Source organism: Chelmon rostratus, chromosome 1 (genome assembly GCF_017976325.1).
Source record: "Chelmon rostratus isolate fCheRos1 chromosome 1, fCheRos1.pri, whole genome shotgun sequence".
NCBI classification, from domain to species: Eukaryota; Metazoa; Chordata; class Actinopteri; order Chaetodontiformes; family Chaetodontidae; genus Chelmon; species Chelmon rostratus.
The window spans coordinates 766,246-789,699 of NC_055658.1; the positions used below are offsets into that span (position 1 = coordinate 766,246).

At 39.6% G+C, this 23,454-nt stretch overlaps 1 protein-coding gene and 1 pseudogene across 1 annotated transcript; both read left to right on the plus strand.

The window, feature by feature from the left end:
- The first annotated feature begins 1,378 nt into the window (after positions 1 to 1,378).
- Positions 1,379 to 4,282, plus strand: LOC121608558 (annotated as a pseudogene).
- A 935-nt stretch (positions 4,283 to 5,217) lies between these two features.
- On the plus strand, positions 5,218 to 22,351 carry mtch2 (mitochondrial carrier homolog 2). The gene is made up of 13 exons (XM_041939803.1): positions 5,218 to 5,426; positions 6,632 to 6,716; positions 8,976 to 9,082; positions 10,147 to 10,173; positions 12,009 to 12,065; positions 17,800 to 17,857; positions 18,059 to 18,110; positions 18,202 to 18,261; positions 18,828 to 18,921; positions 20,563 to 20,610; positions 20,705 to 20,772; positions 20,848 to 20,923; positions 21,683 to 22,351. Exons 1-13 carry the CDS (start codon positions 5,340 to 5,342, stop codon positions 21,767 to 21,769), a joined length of 906 nt encoding a protein of 301 aa, XP_041795737.1. The 5' UTR covers positions 5,218 to 5,339; the 3' UTR covers positions 21,770 to 22,351.
- The last annotated feature ends 1,103 nt before the right edge of the window (positions 22,352 to 23,454 follow it).

Here is a 23,454-nt window from a genome sequence, read left to right on the forward strand (position 1 = left end):
CTCATACTTGAGTGACCAGTCATTCTAACTCACTCTAGCTCATCAAAGAAGAGCCCTCTATTGGACGGGTTGACCACTTACCTTCTGGGAAAAGGTCAGTAGCAGTAATTGATTAGGAGATTATATCTATAATATACAGCAGTCTGGGGATTATGGTCTATAAATAAATACAATAATAAATAAAATATATAAAAAAAAATATTATATTCATTACCAATTAAATTGTTTAGTGGCACAAACAGAGTTATGATTACACTTGATTAGAGAACTTCATTAGAATATAATGAAAAGCACATAATTGCAGAAAAATGTTGAGGTTTTCATTGAAAGTCACTGATGCTTCACACAACGATATCACACAACTGAAGTGAGCTACACAAAGCAGCTGTGTCATGTTTATGTTATCACACTGAGGTTTGCACAGTTAGACAACCCCTCTGTGTGGTTAAGCTCACACATGTGCAGTTGCAAAAGCCTTGTTTGTGTTTATATGACTTCTCTAAATGTTAGGCACATTGCAACATGTGTTTGGTTTACACACAGTCTTGCAAAATGTTGCAAAAACAGGAACAATGACAGGGGGAAAGCACAGATTGTACTACTTTGCATGACGTGTTTGAAAACCATTGCAAGTCACTGATAACATACATTTTTTAATATTGTTAGAAACTGCCTTTATGAAACAGTAAATGTCATGAGATGTGTACACACTCACACACACTCACACACACACACACATACATGTGCACCATTTTCATATTAAAATAAACAAAGAAACAACAGAACCAAGTGACACAAAATGAACCCAATCTTGCAAAACAGCTATGACAACATTAAAAATGAATGAAAGAATGAATGAAATGAAATGACCTTGTAAAATTTTATCTGATTACACCTTCTTATATCTTCTCATATGAAATGTATTAAGACGTAATAAATACTTAGAACCACCACTTAGATATTACATTACTAATAATAATAAATAATTGTTTCAGCAGAAGATTCATAAATCAACTGAGTTTTTATGTCATTGCTTCAAATTAAGTTATCCTTTATTGATCCCTGGAGGGAAATTTGTTCCCTGTATTTAACCCATTCTGGGGAAGCCGGTGTTTCTGGAGGAAATCATGAATGGAAAGGAAATGCAAAGGAATGCACATGCCCCAGCCAGGATTCAAACCCAGCACCTTCTTGCTGTGAGGCGACAGTGTCTGATCCAATCTGCTGCAACAATTTCTCATCACATGGCAAGAATGAGACCAAGACATTTCTAAATAGAGATGGCATGGCTTTGTCTTTCAACATGTCAACTGAAGTAAGAACTGTTTCAAAATCGTATGTTTTGTTCTCTGTAATTCACAAACTGATTGGTCCTAAACAATTCCCAGGAAAGAAAAGCTGTCATATATTTGGGCTAATACATCATACAGTTTTTATGCTGAGGGATGGAAAAGGCTAAATATTGTGCGGTGTTATCATGCCAGCCTTCCGTGAGAAGGCCATCATCACCCGTGGACTTGAGGCCCTCTCCTCCTTCTCCTGCATCCGCTTCAGGCCCAGCAGAAGCAGCGACCATGACTGGCTGAGCATTGAGTCCAACAATGGGTAAGAAACACTTATACTTACAACTTACAGTTAGAATGGAAGCTTTTCTCTGACTTCAGTGTTGTTCAACTCACCTCTGATCCTGTCCAGCTGCTACTCCTACGTCGGCCGTCGTGGTGGGAAGCAGGTGGTGTCTCTGGCCCGTCGGCCGTCGTGGATGCCTTTACCATAGCACCATGCAGCATGAGCTGCTCCACGCTCTGGGATTCAACCATAAACAGACCCGCTCTGACAGGGACAACCACATTAGAGTCCTGCTGCAAAATGTTCAGTCCGGTAATGCAACTGTTTGTCATTCAGAATGACATATTAGAGTACACTGCACACCTGGTCATTCAAAAAGATTTGTTTTCTCTAAAACGCTATGAAGGGCTCTAAGCTAAACTCTGTGATTATATAGTCATACAAAAATGCAGATATCAGACAATTTTGCAAAACCCAGATTACTTTGAGTCACAACTTTTAATTTACAATAGTGATTTTACTTTGCACAACTGCTCTACTGCACACATATTTAACTGCTCGAATGTTTAGTTCAGATGTTTATCCCTTAGTTCTTTATTTTTATTTCACTATTTTTTCTTATATTGTTATTTTGTATTTTGTATTGGATTTTTGCCTCTTACTTGAAAGTTGTGCCTTACTTGAAGGTTGATCTGTACTTGAAAGTTGTTCATCACTTGTAAGTTGCACATTACTTGAAAGTAGTTCCTGTTCTTATTTTGCAGGCCCTTGTGTGTCCACCTTTTTGAGCTGCTGGGACTGCAAATTTCTCTTTGGAGATGAATAAAGTATCTATCTCTCTAAAAGATTCAAGAAATTATATTTTAGGATCACATTAAAAAATTGCATTTGTCCAATACTTTGGTTTGTGACCAAATACCTGAAACTACTGGCATTCCCATCAGCCTCACGTGTACTTTGTATTCTTTGTTTTTAGCAAATGTTGACATGCTAACACGCTAAACTATAATGGTGAACATGCTCATATAATATCTGCTAAATATCAGTAGGTCAACATAGTTATTGTTAGACTATTTTAGCATTTAGCTGTTTGTATGCAGCCTCATGGAGCCTCTTAGCTTTGTGTAGCAAATCTCCTTATAAAAGGTAAAAGTTTGTCTGTAGGACTACTTGTAATGTAATATTTTTACGCTGTGGTATTGTCGTGTGCTACGGACTTATCTGGGACAGGGATCCATTCTGAGACCAAAATAGTGGAAATATTATTCATGTGAAATATTGAAAATGTTCAGACTAATGTTAAAAATCTTTAGTCTTTTTAAAAGATCATGTTTCCTCTGCCCTACAGTGACTGTCGAGGTCAAAAGCTTCACAGAAAATATGAACACTCATGGGGCTATAGTGGCTCTGTGGCACCTCCTCTTGAACAAAAACAGCTGTATCATCACGGTGCCAGGGGAAACACATTGTGTTAAGGGATACAGTTTTCGGCAAAATTGATCTTGCACTGAACATGCTCACAAGTTCATTGTGTGACTGCTGTGTCTGACTGTTTTTGGAATATTAAACATCTGTACCAAACCATTTCTCGAGCTGCTGGAGTCCTTGCTGTCTAGAGTTAAAATGGATTGGAACCAAACAAATGCTAATGTTATCCTTGTTGTTTTTTTAGGAATGAAACACAACTTGAGGAAGATTGCCACCCTCAACCAGCACACTCCCTACAACTACAACTCTGTCATGCAGTACCACAGGTGAGAACAAGTGCAATGCGTCATCATCATACATGTGTGGGCTAATTTTGCAGGATGGGCTGTGGTTCTGTCTCACTGCTCTGTGTGCTGTTGTTCTCCAAGAACAACCTGCCCGGTATGGTCCCTATCGCTAATTCTAACGTGTCCTTTGGCAACGCTAAAGAGATGAGTCGCAATGACATTGCCAGGCTCAACACGCTCTACAAGTGCTGTGAGTTTCACATGAGCACATTATGAATAAATATACATATACACATACTGGTGAACACTAACTGCCTGTCTGCAGTTTGTGTCTACTATTCAAATCATATCTTACCCAATCCACCTCTGCACTGTTGTTACAGAAAAAGGCTGTCCAGATGAGAGGTCCAAGGGAAGATGAGTCCTCATGTTCACTGAAGAACAGATGCTGCAGACCACAACAGTCAGTCACAATACGATAAAATCACTTTGAGTGAATCACAGCATTCTCTTTCCATTCTTTCATCACATCTTTGTAATCAAGGTATACTCATTCAGTCATTTATTTTTTCATGAGTAGCTGTTTGCTCTTCTTGTGTCATGTCAAGTGTAACCATGACATTACAGTGCCATTAAATCATAGACTAAATATTGAGAGGAACTTAACTTAAATGTGCATCAGCAGTAACTGGTTCTGTAATGTGTTGTTCTTAATCATAGACGTCATCAATTAAAGTAAACAGAATGAATCAAAAATGGGATAACACAAAGAAAAATGCAAACTGGCCTAGAAAAAGGAATTAAGTTAATTTTGGATTTATGTATTACACAGGATGAATTTTCAACTGTTAAATAAATCACCAATCAAAATAATGGCATCTAAGATAATTATATCTGAGACGCCATTTTTATTTTATTTTTTTTTTTATATTCATTTTGAGCCAACAAAATTATCTACGTTTTAAAGTTTGAATGAAGTCTCTAGGAGAAAGTATGGCGAGGCAGCGGACAATTGAAAAAGGCTGAAATTTGAGGAAATTTCCCATTCATTTCTTATTGGAAATTTTTCGCAGTTTTTTTGTGAATAACTTTGTGAATTATTCACGAATCCTGTCGTAAGTACAAAGCACACCATTCCCAATCGAGCCGCACGTTTTGATATGTAGTTTGCGAGGGTTTTCTCAAAGCTGCGGGACTAGTTACGCAATGCTGACGCGAATATGAAAAATGAGAAGAAAAAACGCGAGAGATTACAATAGTGGCTCGTGCATTGCCTCGTGACACTAAAAAGTACTTAGTCATGATAAAAAATGGTCAATCTAATACTCTTTTCCTGGGGAGTTTTTATTACAATTAAATAAAGTTGAAGAAATAAATTTACAAGGCGATACATGAACATTATCTGTACAACACAAGCACATTACTAAACATATTCAAAAGGTAATATGCCCTCAGACTAACTATTTTATAGCAATAAGGAAGAAATTTTGGATCATTACTTTTTTAAATGTCCCTGCTCGGATAACTTCTGGAGAGAGATGTGTCTACTTCTCTTACTGGCTTCCTTTATAAACTCGTAATTACTGTATCACATGTCTTGTTTTTGGAGCTTCATGGAAAGTCACACATTCACATATCAAGATAATTAGCAAATGATTTTTGGTACCTTTTCGTAGTTAGTCTGTAATTTTGGACAAAATTATATGAACTATGAAATGCTAGAGGTGTATTGTTTTTGTCTTAATATGTGCTTTGTTTCTTTTACTGCAATCATAAAACTAAAATATTTTTAGTTAACTTATTTGTTTGCATTTATGTATATTTATAAATTTCTAATTTTCAGTGGTCATTGGTTTTAAGAAATATCCCTGCACTTTTCTGTTGTGTTTTTATGATTTTGTATTTTGAATTTTTCAGTCAGACCAAGAAAAGGGTCCATGCCGTCAGTAAACACTAGATGGCGGTACCATTTTACCGACATAAAATGTAGACGCTATCGGCTCCTATGTCGCAAGACCAAAGAGAAGAACTTCCTGTCTCCCTGTCTCTCCAAAAATGGCGGACACGTGTGGCCAAGTATTGCTGGGATCAGGGCTCACCGTCCTCTCTCACCCTCTGATGTACATTAAGGTCCTGATCCAGGTAAGAGGGGAAGTGCAGACGCTGGGAGGATGTTACTGCTTCTTTAGTCACGGTTTGCGAGCTTTATAAAGTACAACTCTACTAGGTAGTAGCCTGGAGGGGAAACTGTCAAGCTCAAGCTCAGATTGAGGTTAATGTTACCTCGCTTATCAGTAAATTAATGCGCAGTAAAGAACGTGACACTTACTGGAATCACTGTGGCGGACTTTAAAATTCATCATCTATCTCATACACATACCTGTAAGCGTTACGAAAAAAATCAGCTACATTATTGGTCAGTGTGCTGTCCCTATGACCTTCTGTTTCCAAAGTACTCCGTAATGGGCGGAAGCGAAGTGTATGAACCAGTTCTAGAAGTTAATGCTGTATTCATATGCAGAGTTGCTTCCTTAATTTTCTGTATGCTGAATGTACCATCGTCGTGAGATTTAACGTTATTCCCACATACATAACGTTAAGTTTTCTATCAAGATACAGCGTATGGAGTTCCGATACACTGAATAGCTAGACAGAGCAGCCGGGTAGCCGTCAGCCGACCAGCTCTGTGATGTCCTCTGACGTTACTGTTACACACTGTGTTGCAGCATTTTAGTTTATAGTGTAGTTTCCACCCGTGGAAGATTATTAAAAGCACAATGATTTTGTTGACCTGTGTGACAGTTAATGGTCGGAGAGGAGCTACTTAACGTTTCTTGGAGCTAACATGCTGTTTATACCCCAGAGGATGTTCGCTCACTACCGTCGTGTCTCTTAATTAACACATTTGTAATATTATTGCCTGCGTTGTGACCAAAGTCTTCGAGACCGTGTCATTTACGGATCGGTGCCCTTTGGCCCACTAAGATAGCTTTTAAGCTAGCACTAGTGTTTGCTAACTAGCTAAAGCCAACGTTACAGTTCGCATGTAGCCTTCTTCTTGCTGCTTTAAGTAAAAGTTGTTGTAAAGACGGGTAAACGTTTACATCGTATGAAGACTAAAATAACTGTAACTTAATAACTTCACTGACAGCGTGAACAAAGTATTGAGGCAAATATGGCAAGAAGTTCTTGAAAAAAAGTTCTTGGGTTAAAAAGAAACCAGGAAGTTTCCTAAACCCTCAGTTTTAGCTTCTAAGACATAATGAGAGTGCATTGACAGATCAGTTAAGGTGCACATTACTGATCACTCTCTTCAAAGCTGCCATGGTTATTCTGTGTGTTGTCAGGTAGGACATGAACCACTCCCTCCCACCCTGGGCAGGAACCTTTTTGGCAGACAAGTCTACCAGCTGCCTGGACTGTTTGCTTATGGTGAGTCTGGCTCTGCAGGTGAAGCGCTTTTCAGAAATGAGATCTGTCTGTTTAGTACAGCTGTCTTAAGAAGGCAGAAAGAGTTGTGCTTTTAATTTCTCTTTATGGGAATTTAACCTTGTGCTGCTGTAGCTTTTATTTTAATCTAACAACTCTGACTTAAGATGTGTTGGCAGTGGCATGGAAATGTAATGAGGTCTGACTTTGCCAGGTTGGACTTTGACTTTTATAGAAAGTGACTGGCCGGTTTATTCAAACATGAGAACAACTTGGAAACTTGCATGCATGTTTACAAAATGAGGTACATGTCTGAAACCTCTCTCTTCTTTTCTGGGTTTCTTTATGCCGAATTTGAACTGTATGCAGTGAGCTGTCAGATGCCAGATCTGTTTTTCCTGAGGAATATAATTTCTAATGTTTTGTGGGAATGTGAAAGCATTTTTCTGCTTGTCAGTAGGAATATGAGGCTTTTAAAAGTTAAAATATCTGTGTACTTAAGCAGTAATGACACAGGTCCAGGCAAGTCTTTTGAATTGTAACTCTGTCATCTGAGTTTTCTTGTAAACAACAAAAATGTTAATATTCAGTGTTTCTCACCAAAATGCACTGTATGTACCATTGTTGAGTGCATTTTTGTCCTTCAAATATGAATTATATATAAATAGATGAATTCAAAAAATTGGACATTGTTTAGATGCTAGCAGTGTACTTCTTCCTTTGTAGCATGTTACTGTCTAGCATGAAACGACCCGCAAGCCTGCACACATGCATGTAGACGCATGATATATAATATATATATAAATAATTCCCGAGTTTGATTTGAAAATATTCTTGCTCTACGTACTGTTTTTGCTGCCTCTCTGACGCCTGCCCTCTCTCTTGCTCCTCTCTCAATTCAGTGAATTAAGAGTTAATTTGAACCAAACCAGTGTTAGTGACGACTGTTGGAACAATAAAAAGACGGTTTTGGTGGGTTTTACTACGTTTTTGTCGCACTTGAATGAATTGAAGTTTTTTACAATGATAAATTTAGTTTCTGTGAATGGAGTCTGGCGGCTCTGGCAAGAGACATAACAGCTGTTTCTGGTTAAACAAAACAGGTCTTACTCTTTAACCAAACTGTATACCTGTAGGGATCTTTTCCTTAATATTGTTAGACACAGAATAAGAATCCGAGCCTGACAGTGGCAAAAACAAACACTTTTAGTGGACATACATTGACACCGTAACGTTTGCACAACGTCTATAATCAGCTAGAATTTGACTGGCATCTCTCCTCTGTGTCTGGGACATTGAAATCTTCCAGGACATGTGGACCAGTACTAATTGGAAACGTTACTTTCATTGATCAAGCAAGTGCAACAACATGAGGCATAACTTAGCATTTCAAAAGCCATATGGGAACCTGTAGATGTTTCACAATCAAAGCCTTGTGACGAAATGAGGGGTTTCTGTCCACGCTTTTTGGAATTTGAATTGGCTACAGAAAGTGTTGAGTTTGTGCATTAACTTTAACAGGGCAAACAGGAGTGCATCAAAACAAGGTTTCATAGTATAATTTATCCAATTATGCTCATCAAACAGGGAATAAGAAACAAAGGCCTGCCTCTAATATAAACCAGAGTAAAGACCGGTTGCTGTCTGCAGTTGACGTAGATAAAGGCCTCAGTCAATATTTGAGAAAATACAGTATTTTAGCAAAAAATAAAGCTATGTGTCCACCAGGAACCTCCGTAAACCATAGAAAGTTGGGGCAGAACAGCCACAGTCAATGTATGTACGCTGAAAGTGTTTGTTTTTGCCACCGACATGCTCAGATTCTTATTAAGTGTCTGACATTATTATGGAAAGGATTCCTACAGTGATACAGTTTTGTTAAAGAGTAAGATCTTTTCTCCACAAGATGTGATCCAATTTCACAAAAATCATTGGTAGTTGATGGTGTGACATAGTTAAGTAAATATTAGTGACTTAGTTAAGTTTTATGCACTCGCTGGAGACCCTACCCACGCAACTCAGGTTACATAGTGCAAGAACAGGCGGTTGGGGCACAGAGTGGGAATGAAAGAGGCACCATGAAAAAGATTTTTAAGCTGTTATTTTAATGTAAATTGGTTGCAGAATGTTGCTTTAAGTTGATTTTGATTTTGAGCTAAAATATTTTCAATAACATGATTGTGGTTTCTCAAGGAGTCTATTTTATACACACATACTGTTTTTCAAATGCCTCTTATAACTTGTGTATAATGAATGTTTCAGCAAAACACATCATCAAGATCGATGGCAAAGTGGGTCTCTTTAAAGGGCTTGGTCCAAGACTCTGTGCTGGCACCATCGGCACCGTCGTACACAGCAAAGTTGTGCAGGTAGGCCTGAATAAATCAAGTGTGCTATAAAAGGATATAATCACACCTGTAGCTTGTTCTTAAGTCAAAGTAAGGATCTAATGATCAACTTGTATAGAGGGATAGTGTCATTTCATCCTGAAAGTATTTCCTTTATGGTGTAAATCCCTTTTTACATTGTTGGGCACAATTGAGCATGAAGAAATGCTGGAAAAATGTATTTATTGAGACTGTGTCTTGCTACACAATTCATTTTCAGACAGCACCAACAACCAGTTTCTTTTCCATGATAGCAGAGAGTTAAATATGAAAACACCGAAAAAATGTGCTGTGTTGCTTTATTTTTTGCGTTAACACACAGTATATGACAAAACCTGCAACTTCCGGACTTTTCATGCTCAAATTTTGACAAGTTTACACCTGGCTGTAAAAAGCAACGTGATTTAGAAAGATGTCTCCATTACATATTACTTAGCAGGGAGCACTGATGAGCCTAATTTTTTAATCATATCTCCCATTCAGTAAATGTCTAGGTCCCAAGATTATTAGCAAAAATGTTGATATTGTGTCTTTTTGTGAAGTAATGAATTAAAGAAATTATATAATTCACATTTTTCAAAACTTTAGAATAAGTGCTGCAACTAATTGTGGTGTTGTCCATCATTATCCTTTAATACTTTGATTGTGTCCATTAATCATTTACTTTCTAAAATGTAGGGAAATATTGAAAAAAGCCTGGTATCATTTACCAGAGTTAAAAGTTGCTAAATTAAAAACCTTGTTTTGTCTAACAGTTGTCTAAAACCAAAGATATTACATTTACAATGATCTAAAACTGAGAAAGGCAAGCTAGTATGATCAGCATTTTGGTTCCCCTCTTTGGGAGGGGATTAGACTCAGTGTAAATGTTGCTTGATGTTTGCACTTGACAGTCAGGGTAGTTTTGGGGGCTTTCACATGTGGATTTATATGAGGCAAAGCACTGTACTGTACTGTACAAATCGCCAGCCAGGATTTAAATGTAACTCACCAGGTCTTTATTCACATGGGTCATTTCTTAATTGTTAACCTCTCCTTTCACACAGAAATGTCAGGAACAAGGCACACCTCAGGTAAGAGTTCTTTCTGATTTATTGTTTCTACTTTTACAAATGGCACTAGATGTTATGTACATTGTCACAGTACATTTGTCATTCCCAAAGTGCAGTATAGCAGTAGCAGTAGGTTGTCTGATACGTGTCATGTCTATTTTTGAAGATATGTCAGTCTGCACAGAGCAGGTTGAGTGAGACAGGAAATCCAACGCAAGGACGATGTAGAGAATCCAGTAAATCTTTTTGGAATAAAACACCCCATGCAGACTCCTGATTGCACATCAACAGTAAACGCAATTAAAACAGATAAAACAAAGAAGCCAGTTAACTGTGAAGCCTACTTTCCCATGGTAAAAGCACAAATATCAAAGAAAAATGACCAAAACAGCTAAATCTGAGCAAGTCGACAAAATCAGTCAGGCAAAATACTCCGCCTCTGAAACGTGGCCGGTGGAGATTGCAGTCATGAGGAGGATGGAAAACAGCATGTTGCCTATGCTACGTCACAGAGACATGCCAGTGGAATGCCGGATTAAGGGTCAGGTCATGCTCGAACAGAATTGGTTGTATGATGTGTAGTCCGATCATGTTGGAAATCAAAAAAAGAGTTGTTCCAAGCGGCCACATTTGAAGATGGAGTGAAATGCCAACCATCATAGAGAAGGTGGAGATGTGATGTTGTTGAACTGTGGAGATAACACATCTGTCTGTCTCTGCTAGAAGACATTCATAGTGCTGACCTCAGTTGTTCACATGAAAAGTGACAAAATAGTTGTGTGAAGAGTGAAAAGAGAGCTAAGAGAAGTTCATACCCTGCTTGCTTTCTCACTTCTACACAGCTGACCTTTGAGCACACTGTGTGAAGTGTGATTGAAGAGAGATTCATCAGATACAGCATCCCATCCAGTCCGACATCGTAAAGGTGTGAGGGAGATCATATGCAGTCATATTTATTTGTGAAGCAATGTTGATCATAGTTGAGCCTTGAGCAAGTTAAGTATAAAACAACAAATAATAAACTGGGCCAAACTCAGTAGGGTTCTACCCCCTGGGGCTTTGAACCCTAATGATAATAAACAGTGCAGACTCAGTAGGGTGCTACTCATTCTCATCAAAGTAATGTGAACATGAGTTTCCAATTTCAGTGTCTCAGACATTTATGATTTATGATTTATGGACCCTATTTTCCCATCTTTTCATGTCCAAGTGACTAATGGAAACAACAGTTTTTGAAATGGGTCCAGCATTGAGGGAGAGCGTTGCAGCCGGCACCCATGAAATAGGAAGGATCCATGCAGACTATTTGTTTAACAGTGAGATCCTTTTTGTTTAACCAGAAGCAGCTGCTTTATATAGCCAAAGCCACCTGGCAGTAATATAATTATCATTGTAAAGAAAACTTTATGCTCCAAGCTTGACAAAAAGCAGCCAGCAGAAAGGACGTGTAGAGCTGGAATATTTTCACGTCTAACTCTGGAATTATTTTCATAGGACCTTATGAGTGGAGAGACTTAGATATACCGGACTTCAACCGATTTTCCCAGTTAAATAAAACATTAATTACCAACTTTCACAATCAAATGTCTGAATTATTTTTACAATTTGATCCTATATTTGAATTTAGAACATTCGTTGACAGCCCTTCTGAGTGTAACGCCTGATCTATTAGTGGCCTGGTGGCCTAGGGGTCAGGACACCTGCCATGAACTTCAAATCTGGCTGCGGAACTTTGCTGCATGTCATCCCCATCTCTCTCCCCTTAATTCATGGCATCTGCCTGCTGTGTGTTGTCATAAAATGGCCAAAATAGTTGTTGGAGAAAGAAGATGTTGACGTGTGTCTCTGTTGTCCAGGTACTGGGCGGCCAGCAGAAGGCTGTGGAGGGCTCCCTACAGCACGTTGTTAACGAGGTAAGACACATAAACATCATGACATGCTGCCAGAAAACAACATACCTAGTCTATCAAGTCTTTCACCTTTTACTGAAGACTTCTGTGGAAAGAAAACAACATACCAAACCAGAGCAAGCTCAGGACATCTCTTTGGAGTTTCTGTTACTTTTAATCCACTACACATTGTCACATTATTTTTTGATCTTTAATTATATCATCCTCTGTGTTTTAACTGCTTAGCTGCCTTCAGAATGTATTGTAGCTCAACAAAGTCCTACAACTTTCACTTCCACTCAATGTGGTCTGGCAAGGTTTGTCATATTTACGCTTTTCAACAGATCAACAGTTTTGTTCAGCAGTCAGTATTCCTACAGCTAGCTGGATTTAAAAACTCATGGAAGCTGTTCTGGAGTCAAACTCATTACCTCATTAGCCTGCAGCTTGTGTAGTCTACTTTTGGTTGAGTAGAGCTGGAAGCAAGGTAACCGTGTCATAGCAGGCTTGGCTAACATAAATTAATGTGTTATATTCTATACTGACCACCTTTGGTAAATAAGAGAGCACTGAGGCAGAGAAAGTAGATGCTGCCACCTGCATTACATGCAGGGTAGCATGTAATACAGCATAAAGATGCTGCACATGCAGTGTGCAGAAACAGCTAACTGTAGCACTGTACTTCAAAAAGGTTTTTTTTTTTAATCCATTCTATTGTACATATTAACCAATTTTATATGCAGTCAAGTTAAGGGTTTTGAAAGAACTGTTATCTGTTGTTAACTGTTATGTTGAATTTCATAGGTAAGTCTCTCGTTGTGCTGTGTGCAGTTTTCAGAGGCTCTATTCATTTTGGCCTAACATCTTATTTCATTCATTATTTTCTTATAGCGCAAACTTGTTGAGCAGGAACAACTAAATGTAGCAGTTAACTTCAAAAAATATTTTATTAACAATTTATAAATGCAGTACAGCAGTGATATTGCTGAAACAAAACTCAAATGGACTGTGATGTGCAATCACACACACAAGATAAGATAAGAACCAAACAAGAAAGTACAGCAGTGACATACTTCACAGAAGTAAATATATAAATATGTATATAAACAAAAGTATATTAAAATATATATATTCAAGAGAGATATAAACAGATGATATTGCACGGATAGGAAATTACTGCATCAGGTATCTTATTGCACTGAGAGGTTCAAGGTTCAAGGAGTCCTAATTGTCCCCGTGGGGCAAGTTGCTCTATAGCCAGCAGTAACAAAAACAGTCAACAATCACAAAACAACAACATATTGCACAGAGGAAATAATAAATGGAACAGCAGATTAATCAATTACTTATTCAGAAGACCTATGGCTGTTGGTTGTTTAGCAGTCTGATGGATGTTGGCAGGAATGAGTTCTTGCAGTGGTTTAGCCTGGTTCTGGGGACCCTGAGTCTCCTGCAGGTAGGAGCTGGAACTCATGGTGTAAAATGTGATTCGGGTCAAACACAATTTTCTGTGCCAGTCTGGTAACGGACTGCTCATAAAGCAGCTGGAGGGGAGGATGACTCCTGACCCCTGTAATCTTCACGGCGGTCCGCACCAGACTGGCAATCTGTGACCTCGACTGCACAGTCAGGTCGCCGTACCAGGCCGCAATGCCGTGTCTGATGATACTTTCCAGTGCAGCCAGGTAGAAGAGCAACATGATCCTCTGCTCCACTCCACAGACCCTTAGTCTGCGTAGAAAGTAGAGACGCTGTTGGCGTTTGGAGCAGAGGCTTCCAACATGTACCTTCCAGCTGAGGGTGTTGTCAATGTGGACCCCCAGATACTTGTATGAACCCACCTGACTGATGTGTTGGTTCTTAATGACGACTGGCCTGTGGTCCCTGACGGACTTTGGGTCAAATATCATCTCCTCTCTCTTCCCCACATTCAGTACAAGATGATTTTGGTCACACCACTGGACAAATTCCTCTATTTCTGAGAAATAGTCCAGTGGGCTGACGATAGCTGTGTCATCAGAGAACTTGTTACACAGTCATTTGTGTACAGTGTGAAGAGGATCGGGGAGCTGACACAGCCCTGTGGGGCGCCTGTGCTTATCAATCTTGGTTCCTAGAGGGCGCTGTTGACCCTGACTTGCTGTGTGCGCTGTGTCAGGAAGGAGTGATACCACCTCAGAATGTAAGAATTCACATTCATCTCCTTCAGTTTTCCCATAAGCAGGTGCGGCTGCATGGTGTTGAACGCTGAGCTGAAATCAACGAACAACACATGTTCATAAGCTCTGGGGTCCTCGAGGTGTTTGCCGACCAGATAAGTGACGCTTGTAATAGCGTCATCAGCGCCTCGACCCTGCTTACTGGAAAACTGAAAGGAGTCCAAGTGTGTATCTACTTCCCTCCTGAGCAGAGTCACCATCATCCTCTCGAAACACTTCATGACTATGGAGGTTAGAGCCACAGGCCTGAAGTCATTGTTGGCCACAGGACATCAGAGTGATTACTGATTTTTTTTCCAGAGACTGGGGATGGTGTGTGAATCCACAGATCTCTGGAAGATGGGGTACCAAGCTGTCGTAAGCTCCTCTGCACAGGATTTGAGCAGAAACGCAGATATCCTATCTGGTCCTGTGGCCTTTTTGGTGCAAACAGACCTGAACATGGATTGGACCCCATGACGATGAATCACCAGCTTTGGGTCCTGCTCAGTTGCTGAAATTGAAAACTAGGACTCAAAGATATAGACAATGTATTTCGGTGCACTTTTTTCGGGGGGTACACAAGAATACTCCACAGGCCACCTTTTAACCTCACTTTCTGGACATTTTGGAACTTTTTCACATTGCCAAAATAGATGCAGAAATGTCACTTCTTAGCACATCCTGGGCAGTTTATTGGATATTTTTTTCTATACTCTATGCATCCTTACTGAGCGACTCAAAAATTTGTGAACAAACTAAAACTTAGCTTCTTTAATTTTGTGACTTGTAAATAAAAAATATGTTCTGTGGCATGCAAAAATATGATTATTGAGAAAAAGATGACCTAATTTCCAAAAGGCATAAAGTTTTTGATGAAGCATTTCTTGTAATATTTTATAAAAAACTACCTTTTAATTTCCATCTTTTGCAGTTTTGAAATAACAGAAAAGGACATGATCCCCTGCATGGTCAGTGCTTAGTAAGACCCCATCTGGTGAAAATCACAGCTTGTAAACTGTTTTTGTGGCAAGCTACGAGTCTTTCAGTTGTTGTTTCGCACAGGGATTTATAGAACTGTGGTGCTCTGCAGGAGATCGCCCTAAAGGCACTGATTTTATCAAACCGGCCCAAAAATTAGATGAATGAACTTTCCTTTTAATACAAATCAACAGAGACTGCTAAGCCTTCTGGGGGTATTTGTTTCATGGTCAGTCAGCGCTGCTGTTAAAACTCACTGGAATATGTTTAATGCAGCTTGCAACAGACTCAGTGACGCAGGAACATCACATTTCATCACATATGTATTATTGAATACATATATCGCAGTAACCTCTGGGATGGCTGGAACTGCTTCTCTTTGGCGAGTTGTCTGATAACGGAGGGTAGTGATAATGATGCCAGGTTCCGGTCAGTCAGTTTTTAGCGGAACTGAGTCTTTACCAGAGTCAGTTTTGAAAAGAGCCGCTCACAGGAGTATGTCATGGCTTTGCAGCTCAATGATTTCATGTTGTTGTTTGTCGGGCAAAACAGCTGTTCCACAATAAAGCCTTAGCAAATTGATCCAGTTCCTTTTGATACTTTTTATCTCCTGAATCCTCTCGCCAAATGCCCGAAGAAGTGTTGCACACTCACTGGCATATTCAGATGTCATAACAGGCTTTTGTTAGTGTAGAGTAGGAAAATGCACAGTGTTAGCCTTTTCCAGTTGCACTTGCCACAGCTTTAATTTCACTTCAGATGATTTCACATTTGAAAGCAGAGAACTGAGAAGTTGCCTAGAGTTTGAGGTTCAGCTCTGAGAAGTACTTGTTATATAATAATGTTATAATGGTACTGGTAATGTTCACTATGAAGGCCAAATCACACACACACACTTACTATCACTAAAAACTGTGCGTACAAAAATAAATGGATACCAGGATCGGCCATAGTGGCCAAATATAAGCTGTTGGCTGCTGCTGCAAGAAGAAAAGCTATGTAGTCCAGTTATGCAGCAAAACTGACGCCCCTGCCCCCTCCAGACCCTCATTTAATTTATCCAGGAGGTAAGGGTCATCCTCCCGTTTGTATTCCTTGGAATACACATTAGAATGACCTGAAGTGGGAAAACTAACAATGACCACGTCATTGCAAAAGCTCAACAATGACTTAACTTCCTTAGGCAGTTTAAATCATACCAGACAAAGCATCAACTTCTCCATCTGCTCTACTCTGCCCTCATCGAGTCCATCAACACATCCTCTATTAGATAATGGTACGGCACATGGACAGCCAAACACTGATAGAACTACACTGGATTGTCAACAAGGCACCCAGAATCATTGTCAACTAACTGCCCTCAGTTGAATCTCTACATGCTCACTGAACTGTAAAGCAAGCAAAGAAGATCATGTCCCACCCTTCACGTCCTGCTCATTACCTCTTCAGCTCCTTTCCTTCTCTCTTAAAAAGAATACAATCATTTTTCTATTTTTTCCTTCATGCTGTACAATGACAAAGCAAAAACAGGTTTTTGGAGTGTTCTGTAAATGTATTTCAAATAAAAGACTGAAACATCCAATTTACACAAGTATTATGACACTCACAATTGATCTCTGGTCCTCTCGTCCTTCTACTATCAGTGGTCCTTGAGATGCTTCTACAGTTAGATTGACCTGTGCCTAACTAAATTAATTAGACATAATTAGGAAAATCACACCTGTCTATTTAAGAGCTCATAGTTGATGGTGTATATCAGAGTGGCGAGCAGGCCATGGGGTCAAGACAATTGTCCATAGACCTGTGAGACAGGATTGTGTCGATGCACACATCAGAGGAGGTTTTCTGTACTGTCAGTCTGAGACTAGTCAGGATAGAGGGAAAATTGGATGTAGAAAAATATAGAGCAATCTTGAGTGAAAAGAGTGCTCAGGATCTCAGGCTGGGGCTAAGGTTTATGTTTCCACAATACACTGACCCAAAGCATACCGCCAAGTACACACAGGAGTTCCTTCAGGAGAACTCTGTGAAAGTCCTGGAGTGACCTAGCCCGAGTCGGGACCTGCATCTGTGGAGTGATCTGAAAATTGCTGTGCACCAACAAGCGCATCCAACCTGGTTGTGATTGAACAGTTCTGCTTGGAAGACTGGGAGAAGACTTAAAAAAGCTTGTCGGACCATTTCCAAGAAGTATAAAGACTGTCATTGGTGCTCAAAACAGTCCAAAAACTGGTTTTTGCTTTGTCAGCAAATTGTGTGTAGAGTGATAAGAAAAAGAATTAAATAAATCCATTTTAAGAAGAGTCTGAAACAAGCAACAACAAAATAAAATGGAGAAATGTTGAAAGGGTCTGAAAACTTTCTCCATTTAATTTCTGGTTGTGTGTTATGTGTCTATGATGATTTGCTGGCTGTATGTCTGTATTGTGTTGTGATAATATGTGGATTGTCTGCTGTTGTCCATTTGTTTTCATGCTGCAAAGTATAAAACACTGTACCGAAAACAAATTGTGCTGCAAATACACTTGTCTCATCTATTCTAAATCTAATCTCAGTTGATTGCTTTGTCTTTTCTGCAGACAACCAAAGAGATGATTGCTCGTTCCTGTGCCACCATTGTCACACATCCCTTTCATGGTACGTCATGAATATCTGCAACTGTTCAACTCTTTCAGATTGCGTTAAATGGCTAACCAACACATTACATGTGTGTTACAGTAAGAGACTGTATTAGAACTTAAAGTGGTTTCAGTTGTTATTCATTTGCATTTTCTGGTTGGTAAATCAGTGTGGAAAGACGCTAGTCTGCATGTCAAGTATGTTCAACTTGTTTTTCAGTGATTACTTTGCGATGCATGGTCCAATTTATTGGGAGAGAAACAAAATACAGGTAAAGTTTTAATGTTTTAGACACAAACTTCAATGAAAAGAGCCATGATAATTGTTAAAAACTTTAAAAAAATGTTTTTTTCTGTTGTCAGTGGGGTGTTTGACTCTATCGTCACAGTCTACCGAGAAGAAGGCATACTAGGCTTTTTTGCGTAAGTTTGTTTTTTCTCTGACCAGGTTTTTGGTGTATTGCTTTGATGGTCAGCTTTAACAAATTTTGGTGTAAGTGTTTTCATCACTTAAAGGCAAAATGTGAGTAGATTGTTTGCCTTGGTTGGCTATATTGATGAATAGCGTCAAACATTATTTAAAAAGTAGATATCAATGCATGGGACAGCACAGTGTCTGCTTTTGAAAACCCCTGGTTTATATGATGGCTGAGAAGCCCCAAAATTTGTCCAATAGGTTGCTTTTAATATTTCTTCCACTGTGGAGCAAAATTGGGAAAACCCAAAGCCAGAACAATCTTAGTGCAGAGATGAGTGTTTACAAATCGATCAGGCTGTATTGTTTTAACAAGACAGCTGTGGCTCCATGACATGCAACAGCTTGGACATGCAGGACTGTACACAGTCTGAGAATGGGAAGCGGTTTGGTGGCGAATTGGATTTTCCAACGGTGTGATCTTACACCCAGTCTACTGTGTATTTTCCTTCATATTCAAGATGTTTCAATCAGGAAAATGTATTGTTTTTGATGTTTGTTGTTTGTTTTTCAGTGGGTTGATCCCTCGCCTGCTCGGGGATGTTTTGTCTCTGTGGATTTGTAACCTGCTGGCTCACCTCATCAATACATACGCCATCGATGACTCGGTACGCCACTTGTTTTACTCTGCTCCGTCAAATTAAGGGTTGTGCATTCTGTATATAATGGCCCTGTTTAAGGTAAGAATTGCCCTGATATACACCTGTCAATACACCTATAGTGTGTGTAAATGGCTGTCGTGGACGGTAAATGTACTGAAATGCTGTTTACCTACCTCTGAAATTCTGAAATAGCATTTACATATACACTACTTTACACCTGTGAGTGAGCTCAAGCTGGGGACACAGTGATGGATGTGGGTTTTCCCAGCCTCACCTGCTGTTTCCAGTCTGTCAGGAAGTTTTTTTTTTATCCACTGACAGGTGGAGGCTGGCACAGTGAGCTAGGTGAGTTTAGACTGGAGGATGTCCCTGGGTGGTCAAGGTGCTGCAGGATGTAGGGTAGTCGCATGTTGACTCTATGCTCCATCAACCTGTTTGCCTTGCAAATTGCCGCAAAACTTTACACCACCATGATCGTGGAATAAGACCTGCTGTTATAAAGTGGGGGCATACACGTAGTCTTGCCAGTCACCTAGTTCAGCCATTAGTTCAGCTGCTGAAAACACATGCTCAGGTGGAACAGGTGTCCCAGGGATGTACTGTTGCACCAACATAACTGGTTCACCTAGAAAGAGTTTTGCTTTGATGAGGGGTGCACTCCACTGTGTGGCACTGCATTGACTGAGCAGCAGTTAGCTTGTGTTGATGCTGCTAGTTTGGCATCAGCATGAATCTCTGCATAGCTAGCCAGCCCCCAAAAGGCACCTCTGTGGAACTTTCAGTTTTACATTTTGTTGAAGTACAAACTGCCAACTAGATTCAGTCAGTTCAATTAAATTTTATTTCTATAGCGCCAAATCACAACAGAAGTTGTCACAGGACACTTTCCATATATGGCTGGTACAGACTATACTCTTTTCGTACAGAAACCCAACAACATTCAATATTCACTGGGAACTAGTTGACCATTCTGCGAGCCCCCTGCTCACGCTGTCACACAAACACACACACACACACAGTGAAGGTGCTTTGCTCTCAAAATATTGTATATATTAACATGCAGGTATCTCCACTCTCACACATGAGAAAGATCTGATGAACGATGTCATAACCACACAGGTGAAAAACAAGACAAAACGAGAGTCAAATTAGCTGTTTGGTTCTTGATATCTGACTATTCAAAAATCATGACCCATCCCTATTCACCACATAACGTAACAGATCCTCTGGTCTCTGTAAAAGAGGGGAAACAGAGGATGCAAACATGGAGACAAACCAAAATATCTCTGGACCAGTCCAGGAGTAAGGTGAAGGAGAGACATGAATGAACTGCTGGTCTAATATATATACAGTATATTTACAGTCTTCTTAGGTCATCATCTAAATCCAACATAATTCAAAACCAAAGATTTTCTGTGGAAAGTTCTTGAGGTAGGATCAACCTCACTCAGCCTTTATTTTACCATGACAGCCCTAGCTGTTTTTCACCAGAAATCTGACACAGACAGCTACTTAGACCGACATTGTCTTTTAACTTTTGTCGCTGCCCTTCCATGCTGTGTGATTCATGCTGAGGGTTTGAGTTGAGCTGTCTTTAGTCAAGGGTCAAATACAGAATTGACACTGATGATTTGTTCTTCTATACAGATGAGTCACACAGGAGAAATCAAGAACTGCTCTCAGGCTGTGACAGGGGTGAGTCTAACAAACATGGTCGTCTACATCATCAGTGTCTGTCTGTTTCCAGCTCGTAGTTTGGTCATGTTTCTCTAATGTTCTTTTCTTCCAGTTCTTTGCTAGTATGCTCACATACCCTTTCGTTTTGGTGTCAAACCTGATGGCTGTCAACAACTGCGGGTGAGTTGGTAGGTTATTTGCTGTTGTGAATGTGAAAGTAGATCAAGCAGACTCATATTTCCACTGTCTCTGCAGGCTCGCTGGGGGCCTGCCACCCTATGCATCAGTATATCCGACCTGGGTGGACTGCTGGAGGCATCTAAGCCGAGAGGTAAATGCATCACATACCAATTGGTGGTTTAGTCACTAGTCACCATTACATAATGTTTCCCCAAATTCTTTTATTATTTACCATTTATTGGTTTGAAGTCTAAAATGAAAGCTCATTGAATCAGCCCAGAAGATACAAACAGAAGACCTCTCATTTCTGTCACTTAACTAATAAAGTACCATAGTGCTGGTTCATCATATCATTTGATTACATTAAAATTCACTATTAGAGATGGACCACCTGTGTGTCAGCTTTAATTTTTAATTTTCCTTTTATGTCTATTAATTTAATTGTAGTTGGAACACAGAACTCTTTCTAAACCCTTATTTTCTCTTTTCACCTGAGAAGGGTTGCTGGGATGCTGTATCCAGAGGTGTACAATATAAAAGCATTGCGACACTAACTCTCAGCTCCTCACAGATGGAATAAATAAATTAACTATAGCATGGACACAAATGGTTAGAACCCTACACTGTCCAATAAAGTAACAGCCTTTTGGGATTTGTTAACTTAAAGCCAGCTTTAACACAGGCCACATTATATTCTATTGTGATTTGTTTGTGGAAACAGCCACAGTTGCAGCAAGTACCCACACTCTGTAACTGCTGTCCAGTCATGTCACAGTGTATTAGAGCCTCCCTGTTGTCCAAATGTGGTGCTGACACACCAATTATCTGCTCGTATATAATTGGCATTTTGGGTTTGCATAGACTGTAACACCAGCCACTACTAAACACTTCTTTCCTCTCTTCATTCCAGGGCAACATGAGCAGAGGAAACAGTCTATTTTTCCGGAAGCTTCCAGCAGGAAAGATGTATGCAGTTGACCAGAAAAGATTTTTTTAAAGCCTCAAGAGAACTGAGCTCAACAAAGTTGTGATAATAAAGAAAAGAAAAAAAAAAACATTGCCTGATCTGGGAGTTGGACAGTCAGCACTTAATCTTTTTGTATGCACTTGTTTACATGTGAATCATCATGTGAAATAAAAGCGCATTAGTTTCCAGTTAATTTCCACCAGGTTTTGTTTTAACAGAAATTTGCAGATTGAAACTGCAGGGTTGTAAGACAATAGGCTGTACGAGTGTGTGTGTGTGTATGTGAGACACACACACACACACACACACACACACAGCACTTCAGTCTGCATGTGGTAATGTCTAATAATACACGTTAATGATGAAGTGGGACCTCTTGTCATATGGTATTGTCTTGATGTGTTAATTGTTGTAAACCTCACTGCCCGACGGGCATGTAAAGCTAATGAAAAGGAGGGAAAGCAGTCAGAGGTAGTGGTTGTTCAGGAGCATGTATGGATGTACTAAGTCATGGCAGGTAGCCTGAGCTGAAAATCTCTTGGCACTGTGAGCAGTCAAGTGCTTGTATCAACTCTTTCTGACTGACCCAAATAAAAACTGCTTTTTGTTTGATCTCCTCTTTCTTGTGAGGGTGTTTAGTGTAGACTCAGAAGTACGTGAAAAATTGAGAAACACCATTTAAACCAGCAAGGCACGGCATCTAAGAGCTGCTCGGACAGAGTTTGAGTTAACAGATGGTGCTGGTCTTAGTGGCAGTGGTATTATGACAGTGTCCACAAAGACCAAACCAACAGTGAATTTAGTTTTACAGGTATTGTGTGTATCAACACCTGATATCTTTTTGTGTATCTCTGTGCCATTTTTCAAAAAACTAGCAAAAACACCTGGGTGAGCCACACTGTTGCACTGGGACATGCTCCTTCATTACTATAAAGGGCACCCATACTGGAGTTTTTGTTTTGAGTCAGTCCCACATATACTCTCCTGATGCCCCAAATACTTGCAGGAGACTGATAATAGTCCCCAACAATTGTATTTTGTCCTATTTGATAAAGCTACAGTTGCCAGCAGTTTTAGGAAATTACTAATCCCACTTTCAAAATGAGTCTACATTTGTGGTGTTTTTGAAGATTTACTGTAGTAACCAATGGGCTTGAGCTGAGAACCAGGCTGTGTTGTTGTTTTGGATGTGGTCTTTTCATCGATTTGTTCCCGATAAGACAAATCCAGAATAACACCAGCGTATTAAAATGGCTAACTTTACAACAGAAATAAACATGTTTACAGTCTGGTACAAAAAACACTTCTGGTTTCTAGGGCTAATTCCCCCATTCATGCCAAGTGTACAGGCTAAATATTCATACAACTCACTTATATAAATTATATTGAGGCTTTAAGTTATGCATAGTTATGGAAATTGCCACTTTGAGTGACAGCTAGTTGCTAGGTTTCAGCAACCAGGCTTCATCCGGCCTGCCTCAGCTCCACCCATTTCTGGATTAACTGGGAGTTTGGTGGAGTGACGCATGGCCAAGATGGCGATGGCCAGAGCCACTGTCACTGAACTTCACAATGGCTCTTTAGAAAGCTATGGGTAACGTGACTACGCTCTACAACAGCACGATACAGCAATGCTCAACCTTTATCTATCAACTTTTATCTTTGTATAGTGTCCTTGAGTGTTTTGAAAGGTGCTTTTAAATAAAATGCATTAT

Excerpts from the sequence above, each read along its gene's own strand:
- mtch2 (XM_041939803.1), top strand. The coding sequence starts at position 5,340 with ATGGCGGACACGTGTGGCCAAGTATTGCTGGGATCAGGGCTCACCGTC. Across the intron at positions 6,717-8,975 it reads GCCTGGACTGTTTGCTTATG|CAAAACACATCATCAAGATC; the intron begins GTGAGTCTGGCT and ends TGAATGTTTCAG. Across the intron at positions 18,111-18,201 it reads GGGAGAGAAACAAAATACAG|TGGGGTGTTTGACTCTATCG; the intron begins GTAAAGTTTTAA and ends TTCTGTTGTCAG.